At 43.4% G+C, this 21,996-nt stretch overlaps 1 protein-coding gene across 1 annotated transcript in view; it reads left to right on the top strand.

Moving 5' to 3' along the window:
• The window catches only part of dntt (deoxynucleotidyltransferase, terminal), a 108,202-nt gene continuing 86,206 nt past the window's right edge, over positions 1 to 21,996 (top strand). The window contains exons 1-3 of the mRNA XM_082556417.1: positions 1 to 375; positions 8,239 to 8,413; positions 11,631 to 11,741. Coding sequence (XP_082412543.1) covers positions 182 to 375; positions 8,239 to 8,413; positions 11,631 to 11,741 — 480 coding nt within the window. The 5' untranslated portion in view covers positions 1 to 181. The remainder of the gene's footprint in view (positions 376 to 8,238; positions 8,414 to 11,630; positions 11,742 to 21,996) is intronic.

Below are 21,996 nucleotides of genomic sequence, written 5' to 3'. Positions count from 1 at the left end.
TTAAAAAAAAAAAAAGAGAGAGAGAGAGCCACAAGTGAAAAAAACAACTGCACCATTACCAAAGTAGGTGTTTCTTTTTTTCCTGGATGGAAGTTAAGTGGCGCACAACAACACCGACACAAACTCACAAAAGCGGCGATTCCTAGAGGTGCAGAAATACTTTAGAGAGCTCATCTCAGAGATGTTCCACACTCCTATTGTGCCTCGCGCGAGGAAGAGGTCAAGGCCGGCCGAAGCAAGCGCTCCCAGGCGTGAAAGGGTGAAGTTTGAGGATGTCAGGCTGTACCTGGTGGAGAGGAAAATGGGCCGCAGCAGGAGAAGCTTTCTGACCGAGCTGGCCAGGTCAAAGGGCTTTATTGTGGAAGACGTCCTCAGGTTTGGGAACCAAAAAAAAGCTTGCCATTTGTGTCATTCACAGACTTAGCAGGGCTTGCCACCTAAAAGCTTTCTCAATGTGAAGCTGAAAAGAGCTTTAGTGTAAGGGGAGGAGGGGAGTGGGTACACTTTTATTTTCTGGGTTTGTATTTGCTGGAAGCAAACAGAGTGGTTTGACCTGGCGGTTGACTTTTGAGGCCTCTAGTTTAACCCTAGAAGCATTCAGCAGAAGCATTTTCTGGCAGTCAAGCTTATGACTTCAAAATTAAATACTTTCCATGCCTACAAAAAGTTTTATTATAATCTGAAAAAAAAATACAATTACAATTTTGTGGAATAATTGCCTGTTCACAGAATTTTTGACTGATTGGAGTGGGAAAAACATGCCAGGACTTCAACACTGAGACATCCAAAGTTACTTTTTGACACTTTCCTGCAAACTTCTTTTTTTCTTAGAAGCTATGGTCCAATTAGCTAAATAGAGAGCGACTATTGTCTCATGAATAGTTAATTAAGAAGGGTTAGGGCATCCATCCTGCTTCCTCTACACCTTAGTGGATTCCCCCCCCTGAGCCATTACTCACAGCTCCACACATAAATACGTTAAAAGCAGGGGCAAGAAATTGGCTAAACCAGCTGCAGCTTGTTGGCAGCCAGAGAACTACAAACAATAGAAGAAAGGTAACAGAGCACACGCAAACTTTTTAATGAGTTTGGTGAAAGTTTTTTTTTTGTTAAGTCTCACTAAAGAAGAGATGTTCTGTGAGCTTGTTCCTTGGGATGATGATTCATCTATTGCACGGTAATTACAGACGCAGCGTGCCTCCGTCGTTTTTTCTGCCTCTAATTGAAAGTATCTTTTTAAAGTCCCAAACTGTGAGCACAGCAGAAGTCCTCCGCTTTGACACCAGAGATGCTTTAGAGTCAGGCTTCTTTGTTAACGCAACATCCCGTTATTTAGAAGTCGACTTTGTTTTCAGTGCTGGGCGTTAAGCTCAGAGTTTGAGCTCCTCTGGTGAGCAGGTGTTTTTGTTTGTGTTTTTCATTGCTTTGCTTTTATGTAAAGTGAGGGCAATTTGTCCTTCTAAGTTAACATTAGCTCAAGGTTGAAAAATGGTTGAAGTTGAGCATATGATGTAGGGTGTATGTACAGGGTTTAGGCAAAGGGTCCCAATGAGTATGCTATAACCAGCGTAAGAGCCTGTGTGTGTTTGTGCGCGAGACAGAGAGAGCATGTTTAAATGCGTGTCTAAGTAGGCCTGCCAGCCGTGCACCAGCTTGGCCATGGCAGCATTCCCAGAAACACAGCTTGAGCGCTCCTACGGTTACACTTGGCTTGATACAATTGTTTGAAACCAACGACAGGAAGTAGAGCGTGCCCGCCTCAAACTGACATTAATTCTGCAAGCCGACAAAACTGCTATCAGCTGCAGTTTGATAGCAACACCTCACGTGCCTAGTCTTACACACGTTATAGGCAGGCTGCCTCCAGCATATGGTCAGATGCGCTGCCTGCTTTCCTCCGAGCATAAAGGAACATGCCCGTACACACAGACACACACAATCACACGACGCACATGCACAGAAGTTTCCACACTGTATGAATTTCAAGTCCTGCGCGCATGAACATGGATCAAAATATTGACATGTTTGTCCTGGGTGACTAATGAGCTGCATTACATGCTGTTTCACAAATGGGAATAACACACACACACACACACGCACACACACAGACACGTACTTACCCCATAAGTTTAGGTCATAGGCACCATTTTCCAAACGCTTTGTTTTCTGAGGAACGATGTTTTATCCTTGAATTTGTCACAGCAGTTAGATATGATGTTGGATGTGACTAGGGTTGCCAACCGTCCCTTAAAAAACGGAATCGTCCCGTATTTCGAAACAAAAGTACACGTCCCGTATTGAGCTAATAAGGGACGCACTTTGTCCCGTAATACAGTGAGAATCAAAAGTAGTCTATAAATGTTAATGGAATTAACGCTTTGTTTGAAAACATAATTCCCAGCCCCTCTCCTGCTTTGTGACCAATGAGCTGACAGCACACTTATGACAATTCGAGTATGACAATTCAGATTACCGCTCATCTCATTGGTCGAGGAAAGGTCGCTTACGGAGAAAATACCGGAAGACAACAGATGACCACAACAAGAAGCATGGCCAACAGGGAAACAAACGCCGACACTGCGGTGCAAGTCTCGGACGACAGTACACCCAAAGCTGGGCAGACACTGTGCGATTTTTTTCAGTCACGTTATTCAGCTCTTGCTCAAACTGCACGATTGACTCGCAGGGGTTAGAAGTTGGTAGGTCACGATGCAGGTCTCACACTATACGGCCCGATGCTCTGATGCGACCTGAGTGCTCACACTGTGCCTCCATAACATGAAGGTTATAACAGAAAATCTGTCGCTCTCTCTCTCTCTGTCTCTCACTCACACAGACACACCACCACCATCAACTTTGCTAAATTGCTAATGAAAAACATTGATCAGGCAGCTGTGATTGAGCAGCAGTGTAAATCCAACTATTTTCACGGTTGTTGTGGTCGTGATCATTTTGTGAGGCCACATTGGAAAGCTCATCCGAGCCTTTTCGAAGTTCTACAAGTTGTGCCTCCATCGCTTGTGTCCAGATCATACGCTGCACTGCTGTGCTGCTCCGTCTTTTTCACCGACGTTTACGTGTTTGCGCGTGAGCAGTGTGAGCGCCTGTGGTGACACCTACACGAGCGATTGATGATCGGGAGCTGGTCGTGAGGTGTTAATCGCTTCTCGTTACCCCACGTATACTACACGACGAAGGCCAAAATCGGTCCGATCACTCAAAAATCGGCTCAAAATGGGCCAAAAACCGCACAGTGTAAGCCCAGCATTAGAGCAGCAATGTTTGTTCCCCTCAGAGAAAGGGAAGAATGGGAAAAGGAAAACACCTGGCTGGAAAAAGTTAATATGGGCATGTGCAGTGAATATCAGCGCTATGTGGCCAGAAGTGTGATAATATAATTTATTTTGTGTAATAAACAACTGCAAGGATAGATGATTACAACAAATAGATGACTAATACATAAAAGTAATACATAGATGAATAATGATGATGAGTTAAGATGCGTAATCATGGGAACAAGCGGGTTTGCAAACAGGAGCAGCAGATTAGCATTAGAAAAGCTGAAATAATACCTCAACTGAAGCCAATTGTACTAAATGCACTAAATGTGCACTGTTACAAGAATGTTTTTCTTTCTATTGTTTTCTATTATTTTAAGTTAAGCAGGACAGAGTGCTTTTAAAGAAAGATTTACTTATATTCTCAAAAGTTAAGCATGACAGGCTTCTGTTTAAGAAGGAGACCTGTTTTACTGTGTTAATGTTGTCATTTTGAGCTAAAAATAAATGGCTAAATGATCATTTGTTTCACATGTGTTCATATCACAAAGAATAGAATATGCATCTACTTAAATCAACTTCAAGTCAAATGGTTAAAAAAATAATTTCACACACAAAAAAAGAGCTAGAAAATTCACCACACTGGGAAGGGTGAAGACAACTGGGTCGCCCGGCCCTGGCCACGAGGTGTCCCTTATTTATTTTTCAGGGAGTTGGCAACCCTAGATGTGACTGTGCACGTGAGCCTTTGGTGCAGCTGCTGTAAAACAAAAATCAGTGGCAGAGAATTAAAAACATTTAGCTCAATATGCATCAATATTTATCGTATGCTCGTATTCTAACATATGTTACCCGAGTTCCACTACTAACTATTCCCTCCCACTGAACCTTCATTCCCAATGAAAGCCTTACCTCGACACCCACGTCAAGCTAGCAAGCTAGCAATCACTTCGCAGGCTACCTTCACATTCTTTTTGTTACTTTTTTTGTGGACACTAACACATTTATTCATTTATTTGTTTTCACTGTACACTACCACACTGGATTTTAAATCAAACAATTTGTATGCAATTGAATTTGAGAATTTTTAACTTCGGGCAACAAAAGCGCTATATTAGCAGTGCTGTTTAAGACTTACCGCCACTTTCATAGGCTCAAAAGTAATTGGACAATGGTTTTGGCAGTTGCAACTGAGATTTACCAAAAATGGAAAAGGAGAAAGGTATGGAAAAGGAGAGAAACGTCTCATGATCTGAAGCATACCACATTATCTGTTAAAAATGGTAAGGGTATAGAAAGGGCATGTACGACTAGCATGTGGAACTGGATCTCTAGTGTTTCTTGATGATGTGGCTGCTGATACAAGGTAGCAGGAGGAATTCTGCGGCTATACTACAGTTTTGCAGTGCTTCCCAGTCTTTCTCTCTCCTCCTTGTGTCAAAACTACAAAAGTTGTGTCAACATCCAAAAAGATATGGACATAAATGAATCGAGGAGCATGGAGGTGGTGATGGCAGCTGGGTTGAGTGTAGTCTCTTTTTAAAAGTTATTGTCATACAACTACATATACTGTATCGTGTGTTCTTGAAATGCACTTTGGAAGTCATGGCTTGGTCAATTACTATGCTTCTCTCCAGCTTTTATTTCAATAAGAGATATTTTTATTTATATAAAAAAAGTTGTCAGTTATTTGGAGTGATGGCAGGAGTTACTTTAGCAATACATTTAACATTTTTCACTAGTTTTTGTTTTAAGAGTAGGTCACACCTAGATCTACCGTTGGTTTTTAAATGTGCTCTATAAATAAAGTTATTGTATTGCATTGTAGATTTGCAACAAATAGTTCTTGAATAAATAAGTTGGATTGATGCCCTGCAGTTACTATATTACTGAGCACTGTGTTTTGGATGGTTACTATATTGTCAGCTGACATTTTCAGGCCATTTCGCCATCAGAGACAGACTAGGCAAAGAGCCTCGAACAACTGCCATTGCTTGAAAAGTACTATAAAAATATCTTCCTCTTATAGCTTCCTCTCCTCATGTGCATTTCCTACATTTAAAGGTTGACACCATTCTCATGGCGTCAGGGTCCCACAGGGAATACAGTGCACTGATCTAATCTATTTATACTTTATTTAAGACTAACCTTTCAGAGCTCCAGCTTTTTAAATGTGGATTAATAAAAGAAAAATTCTTTTCCTTCCAGTAGCGATCATAATTAAGATATTTGGACTTTTGGATGGATAAAGCAAACACCGTAATGGTGTAATGGTGAACTCCAAGACTATTTTCAGATTTTATTACAGATAGTTCCTTTTAGGTGGGTACAGAGACCTGCTCCATAACTACGCCTCTGTTCATTCAGTTAAAAATAACAGTTTGTATTTTAAAAAGCTTATTTAGGCTTCTTATCAACAAACAAGTTAGATAAAACTCTAAATCAAATTAGCCAAGTCCACAGCTTATCTCTTTGATGCATTTATTTTATCATTATAATGAAAATATATTGCACTACTGATCATGTATATGCAAACAAAAACCTCACTGTGGTGTAAAAGTCTGTTCCGGGCATTCGCAGTCTTTGATTAGCTTGTTTTCACTTTTGGAAAGGACAGAGGGAAGCTGCTGACAGGAACTGGGCACAAAGATGACTCAAGAGAGTTCTCCATATCAAAGCCCATTGACTTTGGCCTGTCCTTGTGTCTGAGCTCAGAGTCCCAGTGATTCAGGGAAGAACAGTCTGGTTCTGGCTTTGCTTTCTTGCTCATTTGCATGTCAATCTGCCATTTCACATTCTGTTCAGCTACATATTAAGATAAGGGTCTGAATTTTGGGGATATACAAACATAGTTTGAAGGAAAAGAGTGTTTTTTTTCTTCATAATCTTAAGTCTCGGTCCAAATAGACAATTCAAACCACTTTGATTTTTGAGAGAAAGCAACCCAAGAGCCAAATATTGATGACTGTGGTTAGACAATCATTCACGTTGAGCCTTTGGAGATCATAGTTGTGCCGCTCAAATGTGTCTGTTTGAGAAGCTCCTTCAGCATGTCTTTGCACTGAGGACAAGGAGGATTTTTCTGCAAAACACTAACAATCAGTGGCCAGACTGCCAGTGATTTGACCAATTAGGCTTCAGTCTGAGCTCTGCTGGGACCTCCCATAAGGAGTCTTTCCACCGTTTTATCCATGCTAAGAGAGAAGAAGAAGAGGAGGAGCATGCCGAGTGTGATTATGCACAGCTGGGCAGCCTGATTGGGTTTGGTTGTATATTCTGAGGCAGGAAGCACAGGGGAGGAGGCCTTGATAAAAAGCCTGTTGAGATGGTCTCGGTGGAGATGCACTGGCTGAATGAGTTCAGCTATCAAACAATCGAGAGAGGCACTGGGGGTCTGTGGTGATTGTTGTTTACCCAGTGTCGATCCCAGAATGACACAAGTTAGACTGCAATGCTGACATCTGAGCTGCATTTCAAAAGCTTCGCTTGCACCCCTTGCTCTTTCTAAAAGCTGCCGAGTCCTAGACGTGAACATTTTTTTGTTAAGACAAGCAGCGAAGGAAACCTTTCGATCAAATAAGATGAAGGCATCCCGTGAAGCAATCCTACTAATCCATAAAAAGTCCCAGAAAGCTCCCGTGTCGTTCAGTTTTGACATTTGCTTTTGTGATTTTTGTTGTTGTTTGTGGTTAGAAAATGTTTGTCAAAGATTAGCTAAAATTCATGAAAGATGATATGTCACTGGTTCTTGGTCAAATTTGGATAACATGCAAATTAGGGATATCTCAAAAACAGGCAGGATGCTGGCCCTCAAGCACCGGAGTTTGACACCCCTGGTTTAAAGTGTTGCAAAGGTCACCTGGTGGGAGGCAACCTTTCTCCAAACAGCTGCCTGTTATTTGAACACACTGCAACACATCTCAGACAGATTGGCAAAGGTTTCCAAATAACAGCTATTCGGTTTTTAAACAGAGAGGCAGATTGTAATCATGTTGCAATCAGTCTGAGGCAATCTGCACTGGTGCGATGTGCTTCTTTGTAATAGGCAATTCGTTGGTTGTATTCTGGTTGTATTCCAGTATAAAAGAAAAGTTGCAGAGTGTCCATGCCATTCTGCAGTTAAACTATTGTTGCAAGGTATTTATGTTATATTTTATATTTAACTTACCAGAGTCACGACTTCATTAAACCTGTGGTGGTGCTTAACAATTGAATGTGATGCTAAGCTAACCTTTAGTGAAGGAGAAGAAACTCAGAGGGGCAAAAGTAGCGTGTTGTGTTAGTATCACATCTTGAGTTAATCTGTGATTTCCATGTCCAAAAATTCACAAAGTAGTGTTTCCACTTCAAAAATGTGAAAAAAGTTGTTCAGGTCAGTTCAGTTCTAGTTTGTCTATTTCAGTTTAGCGCTTATTGTTCAGTTTTAGTTGAGTTTTTATTAGTTCAGTGTTAGTTTTGGCTTTTGCTAATATGATATGTTTGATGACCTGATCTACAGAAAAATACTACACAGGATCCAACAGTTTATTAGTTTTAAAAACCCATTTTACATTTTTAGTCTTGAGTTAAGTGTTACTTCACTATAATAACCCTAAACACAAGAGGCTGCTTAGATTTTGACACAGTTTGCATTTCTGCATGTAATAACAGGATTTCTGCAGTTCCTCTCAGCATTTTAGCTTGTTTTAAATGTTTCTTTTGGTTCTGTGGTGTTTCGTTCTCACCACCACCATTATACTATTTTCAACCAACCCGGGCAAACCGTAGCATATTTTTTTTTAATCAATTGCAATAAAAAAAAAAAGCAATAGATTTTAAGGTCTCTGAAATGAGAATATGAATATGAATATATATATATATATATATATATATATATATATATATATATATTATTCCGGCATTCGCTGTATAGAATTTGCCAAACGTGCTCTGAAACGGCTCTTTTTCCACTTCCCCACAGCGATGTGGTGACTCACGTGGTGTCGGAGGATAGCCAGGCCTCATCTCTTTGGGCGTGGCTAAAAGGAGGGCCTGTGAAGAATCTGCCCGTCATGCACGTTTTGGACATCAGCTGGTTCACTGACAGCATGAGAGAGGGGAAACCTGTTGCTGTGGAGACCAGACACCTTATACAGGTTTGTGTGTTGCAAATCAGGCACAATGGCTAATAAGTGTTTAGCACTAGATGGCACTACAAACAAAACCGGATATGATTACGTACTGAAAAACAACTTACCGGTCCGTTGCCGTGTGTTGCCATGCATTGCCATGCGTTGCCGGTCCATTGCCGGTCCATTGCCGGTCCGTTGCCATGCGTTGCCATGGGTTACCGGTCCGTTGCCATGCGTTGCCATGCGTTGCCATGGGTTGCCATGGGTTACCGGTCCGTTGCCATGCGTTGCCGGTCCGTTGCCGGTCCGTTGCCATGGGTTACCGGTCCGTTGCCATGGGTTACCGGTCTGTTGCCATGCATTGCCATGCGTTGCCATGGGTTACCGGTCCGTTGCCATGCATTGCCACGGGTTACCGGTCCGTTGCCATGCGTTGCCATGGGTTACCGGTCCGTTGCCATGCGTTGCCATGCGTTACCATGCGTTGCCATGGGTTGCCATGGGTTACCGGTCCATTGCCATGCGTTGCCATGCGTTGCCATGCGTTGCCATGCATTGCCATGCGTTGCCATGGGTTACTGGTCCGTTGAAATGCGTTGCCGGTCCGTTGTATGGGCTCAAAATGTGGCCATAAATATTTTGTACTTGCAAATCAGCTTTGTACTTGTAAATCAGGATTTGTATGTGTAAAAAGAATTTGTTTGTGCGTAAAAAAGATTTGTGTGTGGACTAATGTGATACATTGAAAAAAAAAGAAAAGAAATACACTCATATTGTGAAGGTATACATTGGATATATTGCATTTAGGTTTTTCCTGCCACTGCAAATCTATAACGTCAACCCCCTAACAGGGAGCTCATATAAAAAGGACACTAACTCTCCCTCTGTCTCTGCTCATATTACTGCACTTCACCTCGCTGATAGCAAGAGAAACATCCTCCATATTGCGTAGGAGTGTCAAATGAACCCATCAGCTGGATGTCAGGGCTCAGAGCAGCCCACTAACACAGACACATACACATGCTCACAGACGCACATATTCTCCCCCTGTGAATGGCTCTACGAGAGCTTGGCGGCATATGTATCCAAAATAAAGAAATATGCTGTCTTCTTTTTCTTCCACCGTGGAGCAGGAGGGGTAAAAAACAAAACAAAGCGAAAAAAAACCCCCCACAGTCAAGTTCTGCCAGTTTGCCAGGCTCCATCTATGCTTTCTCCTAACAGCCTGTGACGGCCTTAATGGTCACAATGAAATCTGCCGTGTTTGTGCCTCCACGTGAGAGACTGCTGTGGCAGTGTTTCCTCGGGGCCCACGTAAGCGTGGCACATCAATGGCACGACTCTTGTCTTGCTGCGTCATTAGGAGACGAGGCTAATGATGCCACGCTGACATTTATTGACCCATCTCCCCAGGTAACCGGCGAGGCCCCGTTCCTCTTGCTTGTTTTGTGATGCAGCTCCTCTCTGAAGCAAACGAGTTAACGCGCAGTGGCATTTATGCGTGTGGTGCTTCCAGTAGATTGTTTTTTATGAGTGATAAATCCATTTAAGGAGCTACCAGGAGGAGATAAAATATTCCCCAAACAGGCTACTTCTTGGGCACATTTGCCTGCGGCTCGTCATGATAGTCTGAAGATGCAATGTGTTTTTCGCTATCATAAATATTCTGCAGCAAGTCAGGGAGGAATTTTAAGTATTGAGCCCATTGAAATGTAATATTTTCTATTACTTCCTGGCTCGCAGAGAAGCTGTTTAGTGTGTTTGAGTGGAGATGTGGTAAGATGTGAGGATAGTTTGCTTCAAAAGGAATAAAAGTGGAAGCAGGTGCTAGGGAGATTGTGAACGTGTGTCTGCCTTCATGCTTAGGAGATAGGTGGGCTGGGGATGATGTTTGTGGGTTAGCGTGTGCGCAAAAGGCCAAGCAGTTTCCCTTATGAGGTACGACCTCTGTGACCTTTGTGGTGCACGTTGGATCAAGTGGCTTTTATTAACTCACCCAAGTGGCCTCATCTGACCGTGTGACAGACGTTAACGTGGAGGGGAGGAGCAGGCCCGGAAGTGTCTCTACGCTTCACAGCGTAGAGGTTCTGCGATTCTTGCCGTACCTTTTCATCTCAGCAGATGGTGTGCGAAGAAATGAGGCCCCAGTGTGCAGACTGCACACATTAGTTTAGTAACATCTAAAGCCACACAGCAAAGGTGGAGAGAACGCTGGAGAGAAAGCCAGGAGGGGATACGGCGCCTCTGAGATCAGTGTGTGAGCTTTAACTTCCACACAGTTAAAGGCCTGTGTAATAACCGAGCCCAGATGGGAGGGGGGGAACCAACCTCTGCATGCTGATGCACAGCCGCTTTTTTTTTTTTTTGGGTCTCCATGGACCCACAGTCTCATATTGGATTAAACGAGCTGCAGCTGAGGTGGAAAAGTGATGAAGAACACCCGTGTTGTATTTAGAAGGAAAACAGTTAGAGTTTCACTTTTGATTGGCAGAAAATTTTCACCGTGAAATATATTCAAAGTTATTCAATTTTTTTTTTTTTTGGAGAACAGGAAAGGCTCCTGGCAGAGAATAAATGATGAACGTTTTTAAAAAAAAAAAAATCCCTTAGCTGTTGATGCAGCCCAAGAGTGTGAGAGGTACTACTCCTTTTCATTATCTGTTCAAGACGCCACTGTTCCTCCTGCAGCATCGGTACCAGTCAACGCTCTGTGGTGACAATCTCCTCCATCTTTCTCTTCCTCCTCTTCCTCCCCTCTCTGTGTCACTCTCCTGCCAAATCCACAGGCAATTTTATGGACACAATGTTCCCTTTTTGTGATGTCTAATTGTCTCCAAGAATATTAATATTACATTGGTAATCCTTTTGACACATATATTACAAATGGGAAACCATTTCTTATAGAATGAAAAGGCAATTTACAGGAGGCAAATTGGATGATGGCAAGCAGATTTGTAATGCCACGGGTTAGGCAGCATAATGGATTTGGATGCCACCAGACTGTGAGATGAGTGTCATTAGCCTGTTGCCCTGGAGACACAGTCATAAAAATAACTTCTCCAAGGCAAATGGCTACGTTTTTATGTAATTCAATTTGAACTCATGGCTCTGCGCTCGTCAGGAATAGCCTCACACACATTTACACATTTAGCCTGTCAACAATTTGGGCTGAGAAATTAACGCACTTTATGACAGTGCGTGTTTGGTTCATGCTTCTCCGGTTATTTTCTTTTGCACACAGGACACCTTGGCTGCATCGCCAGAAGCTACAACACCCACACCCGTGTCCACGGTGTCTCAATATGCCTGCCAGAGACGGACCACCACAAAGAACAACAACAAGATTTTCACGGTGGGAAATTGCTTCTCCGGCCTAACTCTGAACCACGCTTTTACATGTTGAGCCACCAGAGGCTCGTCGCTCTTACTTTGCAATGTAAAAAGCTCCCCTAATCTGTTCTGCTCTAATTGGATGGCTGGCTCGCTTCACTCACGGGCGCTCTGACACAGCTCTCCCCCAAAATACATTAACCTGCAAATGAGTAGCATCTGCAGCTGCGGCACGTTCGAGGTGCAACAGCTGACATGCCTGCGAACCCTGGCACGGGGGCTGGCACGGACACGCCCAGAGGCACTGCGTTACGCTGAAATGGGCAGTGGACGTGACACTCCTCACAAGCGATGATGGATCTATCCCTTCGCCATCTGGTGTGGGCGGGTGAAGGAGGGAAGGACAGAGGGGTGGGTAAATTGGGCTGCTGAAGAAGGGTTCGCTCAGGGTACCCAACAGAATGGGAAAGTAGTTAATTGGCGTAAGTGTTGATGAGTGTGAAAGGAAGAAACGATGTTGCATTAATAACAGCAATGTAGGTGTTGAGAGCATCAGTCAGAAAACAGAAACAAGCCAGTGTCAACAAACATTGCATTTACCAAACTTTGTCAGCTATTGTCGAGTGGAACGCATTTGGGGTTCTGACCCTTGCTCAGAGAAAACAGTTTAAAGAGCTTGAGTTGGGGCCTTCTAACTTCTGAGCAACATTGTCTGACATTTTGTAGGCTAAACAATGAATCTCACAAGTAATTTGCCATGTAATGAATGGCAGATTAATCCATAATGAAAATAGCAATTACTTCTAAATTTAATAGTGCTACTGTGACCTAAAGGAACTTAAAAGAAGAAATGGAGAATGTATGCAGAAACACATCATTATTTATTTCCCCTTTTCTTTTTTGGGGCTGTCACAGAAGGACTTTTTTGTAACTAAAACTGGATGTGAATATGAATTTGAAGTTTTAAAATGTGCAATATTACCGTAAACTGAGTGGCTATGTGTGTGTTTATGTGGGACTGCGGAGACCCACTGATGAGTTTCCGTAAGACGTATTAAGTACAGCTCGCAGAGGGCCTGTGGAGCATCTGTTTCATAATGACTCTTTACTTCCCACTGATGGCAAATGTACATAAAAGATGCACACACGTGTATGGATATTGGCCCGCATGTACGTTCATGCGTGTGCTGCAACCTTCTAACACACACGCACAAAAGCACATGTGTTTTCCCACATGGACGAGCAGTTACAGATGTGCATACCCACCTGCGTCTCACCTGGGGAGCGTTGCTGTTCAATTTCTTATCTCCCCAATTCTTTCCACAGCATTAACTGCATAATTAGCAATCCCACTCAATTTCCCTATCACAGGGATTAACTCATTATCTCTGCATAAGGAAGGCCACATCAAAGCAGAATTTCTGATTAAAGTAAAAGGTTGTTCTAGCTGTGGACCTGAGGAAAACCACAGGTACAACTCCCCATAGTTAAGAAATATTTTAACTATCCAAATTGTAGCGAAATAACAATACCAATAATAAAATTTTGCCTTGTCCCGTGACTGGAAACCAATCACCTGTAGTGACAGTGCTAAAGAGCAGCAAGCTATTGATCCACATTGGTGACGTAATCCTTGATTGGTCCTGCTGTCTGCCTGATTGCAAGGGGCAGTAATGATGTAACCTTGTGAATACCCATCTAATGAAAAAGCCTTTGAGTGTGTGAATTAGGACTTTTGCCCTTGATACCAGTACTGACTATGAACCCGACTGTGGTAACAACTACACCAATCAGACATGACATAATGCCCACTGACAGATGACGTGAATAACACTGATTATCTCTTAATCACAGCACCTGTTAGTGGGTGGGATATATTAGGGAGAAAGCGAACATTTTGCCCTGAAAGTTGATTTGTTAGAAGCAGGAAAAATGGACAAGCATGAGGATTTGAGCAAGTCTGATGAGAGCCAAACTGTGATGGCTAGACGACTGGGTCAGAGCATCTCCAAATCTCCAGCTCTTGTGGGGTGTTCCCGGTCTGCAGTGGTCAGTATTAGAGCAGGGCAATATGGCCAAAAATATTTATCACGACATATATTTGAAAATTTGCGATAACTATATAACTGACGATATAATTGGTGCGAGACAAAATACAACTCCACAACTTTACTAGCGCAAAAACCCCCATCCATTTATTTTCACTTAAACATGCAGCTGTTATTTATGTGCATTAAAGCTATATAAAAATGTAACAGTGCAAATGCAAATTCCTTGCTGAAAGTTTAACCAAAAGGCATTTCAAGTAGAAATGGGCTGACATATCCTGAGCATAACCATGTATAATATCCACTTGTTGTGTTTGCAGGCAATTTGGGCATCTTCAATACAATCTGCTACCGAAGCAATTACAGGGAGGTTTTTTTGGTGAAACCTTGTTTGCATTTTTGTGACCAAATTTACCTAGTGACTGCAAGCAACCTTGGGGAGTAAGGCTGGTGGAGTAACGCTTATTTTTTTCCTATTTACTGGCTGTTACCAGGCAGTCACTAACCAGTCTCCATGCCTGTGTGACTGGTCACAAAGGGAAATTTCAATCTTCCAATCCTGAGAATCTGAGGTATTATGTTACTTAACATGTAACAATTTGCACAGTGGCATTTGTTGGTTGGCAGCCTTGGCATTAAATTGTCTGCCTTGCATTGATGGAAAGTGGCCAAATATGGATCAATGTTGCTCCTTCATGGACGTTTTCAATAACAAGTGCTTGAAAAGTTCACTCTTACTCATTAGCGAGTTAGATGTCAGCTGGCAGCACTGTGTTGTCAAATAGTCTCAGAGGAGAAGCTTGTATAAAGGCAAGGAGAATTTGTAACTCTAAAGCTTTTGTAATGTTCTTATAAAGGGATGTTAATATGCAGAACAGCTACAGAACACACTCACATTATTATCAGATGATAAAGCAGCCGGCATGGTGGCGCAGTGTTTTGCTCTGCAAGAAGGTCGCAGGAAGAAGGCCCTGGGTTCAAATCCAGTCTTGGGCCTTTCTATGTGGAATTAACTGTCAATTGACTGTCGTTGTGAATCCGAGTTATTGTGTTTGGTATGTACACTGCTGTGTGCCATGGCTAGCCAGTGCTACCGTCACTCAGCAACATAATACCTTGTAACCAAAAATAAAAGTGAAAGACAGCCTCTACCAGTCAAGCATTTGCATGACTCTCAAAATCTGAGCTTCACTATGGCACCTTAGCAATTATTCAGAAGATTTGCATATTACATATAATATTTTAACATTATCTGACTTAATGTTTTTACCACTGTTCCCTTCAAGGTCATATCCTTGCACAGGTCTAAACCAGTTCGAGTGCTGGTGCTATTTTCAGATCACTCCCTGGAGGTCAAGTTCTAAAGACTGTTACATACCTCCAACTTCTGCAAATATCAGTTTCAATCTGACCCGACCTTCGAGGATCGTAACTGGTGATAAGTGCCTGGTGTCCAGCTGTGACCCAGAGACCAAACAGCAGTAAAAGAGCCCAAAGTTACCAATCCTGAAGAAGGTTAGAAGGTTAGGATCGGGGGCATCACAGATTTCTGAACTTTAGATTCAAATTCTACAGTCGGACTGCCAAACTCAGTTTTACTGAATGTCCTGAAAGGCCTCAAGAGGAACACTGAGAACAGAGGACCTGAACTGTGGCATGCTGGGCTTGCTCATGGTACATATACTAGTTGCAGGATTGGATCCCTCACAGTTATCCTTCCCTAAGTTGACACAATGCAGGTGATAATGCCAAACGCGCCATTGGAAATGGTTATAAAGGGAATTCCTGGGAGTGATCTAAGGACTTTTCCCCACCTATAATTCATTTAATCTGCTCCAAAGGCATTAATGAGTTTGTAAACTTGTAGCTTTTCCCCGTGGTTTGTTTTGTTTTGGTTTTTTTTACACATGAATAAATCCAAGTGGCTCAAATTACATCACTAAAAGCCACGTAAGAGTGTTCAGCCTGCTTATTGGCCAGATGTGTCTGGAGCAGGAGCAACAAAAGTAAATATAAGAAGGTGGTGTGTAAGAAAACAGAGAGTTTGCATTCATTGTACGGCTAGCTGCCTTCCTGCACATCCCTTTGCACATCCATAGTACCTTCTTGCATTGAGAATACAAAGCAGACGCTGTTACGGGATGTTTTTTAGCTCAAACTTGTAACATACACCTGGTAGTTGGTTCGGATCGGGGTCGGATCACGTTCACAATAAAAACATATCTGCGTGGATGTTTAAAAATGTTTCTAAGACTTCTAAATTCCCCTCCTGATGCATACTGTTATGGTAAGGACTAACTCAAGGGTTCATGCAGCACCCTCTGGTGGTTGTGCCGTGTGTATTGTATGTTGCAGTTTGGCAATAAAGGGAGTCGCCACGATAAGACAGAGCTGTCCCAGTGTCGTTTATGGCGTTGCTATTAAAGTCACGAGAGCTACCAAAACATGGTGTCAGAAGTGCTCGGGAGAGAAGAAGAACATAACGGAACACGGAAACTTCCTCACCGGAGAGAACTCGCCCTGCAAGGTTGCAATAACAGCCACAGTAAGAGCTAAGCTAACAAATTAGCAAGAAGCGCTAACTAGCATCTCGCGACTAGCAACATGGCGGCCGCACCAGCAGCCTTTCAAGTATCACCGCCGTCGAAGTTTGATTTTTCAAAGCCGGAAGAGTGGCCGAAATGGATCCGACGCTTCGACAGGTTCAGGATAGCATCCGGACTCGAGCTACAATCGGACGAAAACCAGGTTAACACTCTGATATATACAATGGGCGATGAAGCTGAAGACGTGATCACCTCGTTGAACCTGACCGAAGAGGAGGCGAGTGAGTACCACACTCTCAAAGACAAACTCGAGGCACACTTTGTAGTCAGAAGAAATGTTATCTTTGAACGTGCAAAGTTCAACCAAAGGCAGCAAGAAGCAGGAGAGACTGCAGACGGGTTTATTACATCCCTATATGCCTTGGCTGAGCATTGTGGCTACGGGGCGCTGCACAGTGAAATGATAAGAGACAGACTCGTTGTCGGAATAAGAGACAAGAGACTCTCGGAGCAACTACAAATGGATGCGGAGCTCACATTAGAAAAAGCAGTGATACGGATTCGCCAAAGTGAACTTGTTAAGAAACAACAGGATCTTCTTAAAAACAACTTCAAGCAGGAGAATCTTTGCAACGTGGACATCGTTAAAGCAAAAACGAAACACTTCAAACCACGAAAGACTGTACCACAAACCACGGAGAGGAATGTGAAAAGCCAATGCAACCGATGTGGAAAGACACCCTTTCACAGCAAACACCAGTGCCCAGCCAGAGAGGTACTCTGCAATCAGTGCAAAAAGAAAGGTCACTACGCAAGAGTATGTAGGTCTGGGGCAGTGGGAGAAATACGTGCAGCGGGTGGTAACAGAGAAGAAAGAGAAATAGCATTTCTGGGAACGGTAGCCTCAGATAGAACAGAGGATGCGTGGTTGACTAAAGTAAAAGTTAACAATGCAGACTGCTGGCTAAAAATTGATACAGGAGCGGACGTAACCGTCTTGCCTGAAAAAGAGTACAACACTCTAGCACAAAAACCGCAGCTGCAACCCACAGATCTGAAACTATATGGGGTGGGAATGTCTCCATTAACAGTTAGAGGGAAATTTACTGCTAACTTGAGCACTCCAAGCAAAGCTACAGTACAGCCTGTGTATGTAGTAGCAGACCTGACACAAGGATTACTAAGCCGCATAGCGAGCGTAGCACTCGGGTTAGTGGCTAGAATAGAAACTGTGTCACTCACTTCAGTAGAAACAGTGAAGCAGCAGTTTCCAACACTATTCAGTGGGTTAGGCCGGATGGCGGGGGAATTCAAAATTGAGCTTAAAGCAGACGCCAAACCGTTTGCCCTGTCAACTCCAAGAAGAGTCCCGCTTCCCCTGTTACCCAAAGTCAAAAGAGAGCTTGCTCGGATGGAAGAGTTAGGTGTAATCTCCAGAGTAGAGCAGCCTACCGACTGGTGTGCAGGAATGGTTCCAGTACCTAAACCAAACAGAGATGAAGTGCGTGTGTGCGTGGACTTGACCAAACTAAATAATTCTGTGAAAAGAGAAAGACACATGTTGCCATCAGTTGAGCACACCCTAGGACAGCTAGAGGGCGCAAAGTTGTTCTCAAAACTCGACGCTAACTCAGGGTTTTGGCAAATACCTTTGTCCAAACAGTCAGCTCTTCTCACAACCTTCATCACGCCATTTGGAAGGTTCTGTTTTAATAGACTTTGTTTTGGCATATCTTCGGCCCCCGAACACTTCCAAAAACGAATGTCTCAGCTTTTAGAGGGGCTGGAAGGAGTCGTCTGCCAGATGGATGACATTCTGGTTTATGCTGACACACAAATCCAGCACGACAAGAGACTGATCGCAGTCCTGGAACGGCTCACAAAAGCTGGGGTGACATTGAAAAGTGAGAAGTGTGAGTTTGCAAAGACCTCAATCAAGTTCCTCGGACAGATCATCGATGCTGCAGGAGTCAAAGCAGACCCGGAGAAAGTGAAAGCAGTCAGCAACATGGAAGCGCCCACGGATGTGGGTGGAGTGAGACGATTCCTAGGAATGGTTAATCATCTAGGCAAGTACCTTCCCCACTTAGCAGAGAAAACACAGCCGTTGAGAGAACTACTCAGTACCAAAAACATGTGGTGTTGGAGTGAGGCTCAACAAACAGCATTTGACAACATTAAGGCAGAACTGAGTGAACCACCGAACTTGGCACTCTACAACCCCAAAGCACAAACAACAGTATCAGCTGATGCATCCTCCTATGGACTAGGAGCGGTGCTACTTCAGAAACAAGAGGATGACGCAACCAAACCAGTGGCCTTCGCTTCAAGAGCATTAACCCCCACGGAACAGAGGTACGCTCAAATAGAGAAGGAAGCGTTAGCCATAACCTGGGCATGTGAGCGATTCTCTGATTTTCTTATAGGCATTGAGTTCCATGTTGAGACAGATCACAAGCCTTTAGTACCACTTTTGGGCTCCAAGAACTTAGACGAACTGCCACCACGAGTACAAAGACTGAGAATGAGATTAATGCGGTACTCTTTCACCATCTCACATGTCCCAGGCAAACACATCGCAACTGCAGACGTGCTGTCCAGAGCACCAGAAAAAACTGTTTGTGACGAGACATTAAGAGACGAAATGAACCTGTATGCACATCAGGTGATTTCAGGTCTTCCTGCAACAGAGGAGAGACTACAACAAATAAGAGAGCAGCAAGACAAAGACGAAACACTAAAACAAATCAAACTCTACTGCAAGAATGGCTGGCCGGACAAACTCAAAATACCAGGTCCATGTTTCCCATACCACCAGCATGCAGGGGACCTGACTGTTGAAGATGAACTTCTCCTAAAAGGTATGCGTATAGTTATCCCAAAAATATTACAAAAAGATGTTTTGACACGACTGCACACAGGTCACCAGGGCATTGTAAAGTCCAGGGAACGAGCCAAGCAGTCGGTATGGTGGCCAGGACTGAGCTCTCAACTACAACAGCTGGTAGCAGAATGTGAGACGTGTGCAAAGGTGAGACAGCAACCCAGAGAAACACTCATGCCAACTGAGTTTCCTACACGGCCGTGGGAGTTAGTTGGTGCTGATCTTTTTGAGTGGAGTAACAGCCAGTATTTGGTTGCAGTGGACTATTTCTCACGATACATAGAAATAGCTAAGCTGTCCTCTACCACATCAGCAGCAGTGATTGACCACTTAAAGTCCATATTCGCACGCCACGGCATTCCAACAGAGTTAAGGTCGGATAACGGTCCACAATTCTCCTCAGAACATTTCCAAAAGTTTGCTTCAGGGTGGGGCTTTGCCCACACCACTTCCAGCCCGAGATTCCCTCAGAGCAATGGTGAGGCTGAAAGAGCAGTGAGAACAGTAAAGAGCCTTCTACAGAAAGAAGGAGACCCATATCTTGCTCTCATGGCATATCGCGCCACACCACTTGCCAATGGACATAGCCCTGCAGAGCTTCTGATGGGGAGGAAACTTCGTACCACAGTTCCCATACTTCCATCCTGCCTCAACCCAGGCTGGACAAACATCACTAAACTGAGAGAGAGAGAAGGGAAGGAGAGAGAAAAACAGTGGAAATGGTTCAACAACAGACACAGAGCACAAGACCTCACAGGACTACACCCAGGAGATCAAGTCTGGATAACAGACATGAAAACAAATGGAACTATATCAGGCAGAGCAGAGACGCCGCGTTCTTACCTTGTTGAGACCCCGAGAGGACTTCTACGTTGAAACAGGAGCCATCTCATCACACTAAAAGAGACCAAGACGGAACCGACAGAACAGCAGATCCCTGTCATACCAGAAGACAGCAGCAGCCCGGTTTCGAACCAGGCACAGCAGTGTCTTACACCACCGAATGACCGGATTACTGAGAAAAGATATCCCACCAGAGACAGAAACCCACCGAGGTACCTTAAAGACTTTGAAGTAGGTAGTAGGTACTCTCGAGCACCTGAGTGACCAGCCAGGGGCAGAATAATCCCCTCACTCAGCGGAAGGATTGGGAAGTCTACCCCACCTTCATAGTTGGATAAGTTCACACAGTTAAATAAAATAATTGTTATAAAGTGGAAACAATAAATGTCCGTTACAGAATAAAAGTTAACGTAACAGCATTGAAATATTCAGCTACAAGTTAAGTTGCAGTGAATGTAGTGTTGACATAAATGTGGATTAGCACAGGAAACATTATGGTTATAATGTACTCAGAAAGGGGGATGTTATGGTAAGGACTAACTCAAGGGTTCATGCAGCACCCTCTGGTGGTTGTGCCGTGTGTATTGTATGTTGCAGTTTGGCAATAAAGGGAGTCGCCACGATAAGACAGAGCTGTCCCAGTGTCGTTTATGGCGTTGCTATTAAAGTCACGAGAGCTACCAAAACACATACGTGCCCGAAAAGGGTTTTTCTTCCAAGCAGTCACTGAAAAACAGTCAGTACATTTTTCCTCACAAAGCATCCCAAAGTAGGTAAAATAAATCTTTCATTAAATTTGATGGATTTGGTTCATTAAGGAAGAAAAGACATATGATTATTTAACCTCCGTAGTGCAAACCAATTATAAAGTCAATTATTCTTTGGATATTTGGAAAATGTTCCAAAAGCCCAGAAATGCAATTTTGTGATATCATTACCCAGTGTAAAGTACAGACATACAGAGTATGAGGAATATAGGGTGAGTGGGATTTTTTTTAACTCAAATCTACAATAGGCCACACAACACAAAAGTAAACCTAGATACTGGTAAATTGTGGCTTTGGTGGGCAGTTTTCATTTAACTGAATGCATACTGTCCTTATGTCTGCCGTCAGTTTGAGATATTAAATTAACTGTCGCAATCAAGCAGTAATCTGTAGGTATTAAAAAGAGTGCTGAAAGCAGCAGGTGTTTGAGTGATCAGTTTAGTCTCCACAAGCAAGTCAGTCCACATAGACTACCCTGTTAAAATACCCAATTTTGCAGTGGAAACAAGTACTTTCCCAGCCTGGTACAGATGTGGTTTTGTCACAATAGGTATTTTAAAATTTTCACTTTTTTTTGTTGTTGTTTTAATTAGAAAGGTTTACCCTTCTTGCGATTGTGGCCTCCTTGATTGACAGTTGGGTGCAGACACAAACTAGTACTTATAATAATAATAGATTGGATTTATATAGCGCTTTTCAAGGCACCCAAAGTGCTTTACAATGCCACTATTCATTCACTCTCACATTCACACACTGGTGGAGGCAGCTACAGTTGTAGCCACAGCTGCCCTTGGGCAGAGGCGAGGCTGCCATATCGCGCCATCGGCCCCTCCGGCCAACACCAGTAGGCGGTAGGGTAAAGTGTCTTGCCCAAGGACACAACGACCAGGACAGAGAGCCCGGGGATCGAACCGGCGACCTTCCGGTTACAGATACGCTTCCCAACCCCCTGAGCCACGGTCACCCCACTTGTCTACTGAGCACTCAAAGGATTTTCCACTACAAGGTTCACTATCTTTTCCAAGGATACTTCAACACACAGACATGTGATGCTCCCCACCATGTAGGGCAGCACGGCGGCATGGTGGTTAGCACTGTCGTTGCACCACAAGAAGGTCCTGAGTTCAATTCAGGCTGGGGTCTTTCTGTGTGGAGTTTGCATATTTTGCGTGGGTTCTCCCCAGGTACT

Source organism: Aulonocara stuartgranti (genome assembly GCF_965226115.1).
Source record: "Aulonocara stuartgranti genome assembly, chromosome: 13".
Classification (NCBI taxonomy): Eukaryota; Metazoa; Chordata; class Actinopteri; order Cichliformes; family Cichlidae; genus Aulonocara; species Aulonocara stuartgranti.
The sequence above is the reverse complement of the archived record's forward strand: the minus strand, read 5'-3'. Positions and strand labels throughout refer to the sequence as shown.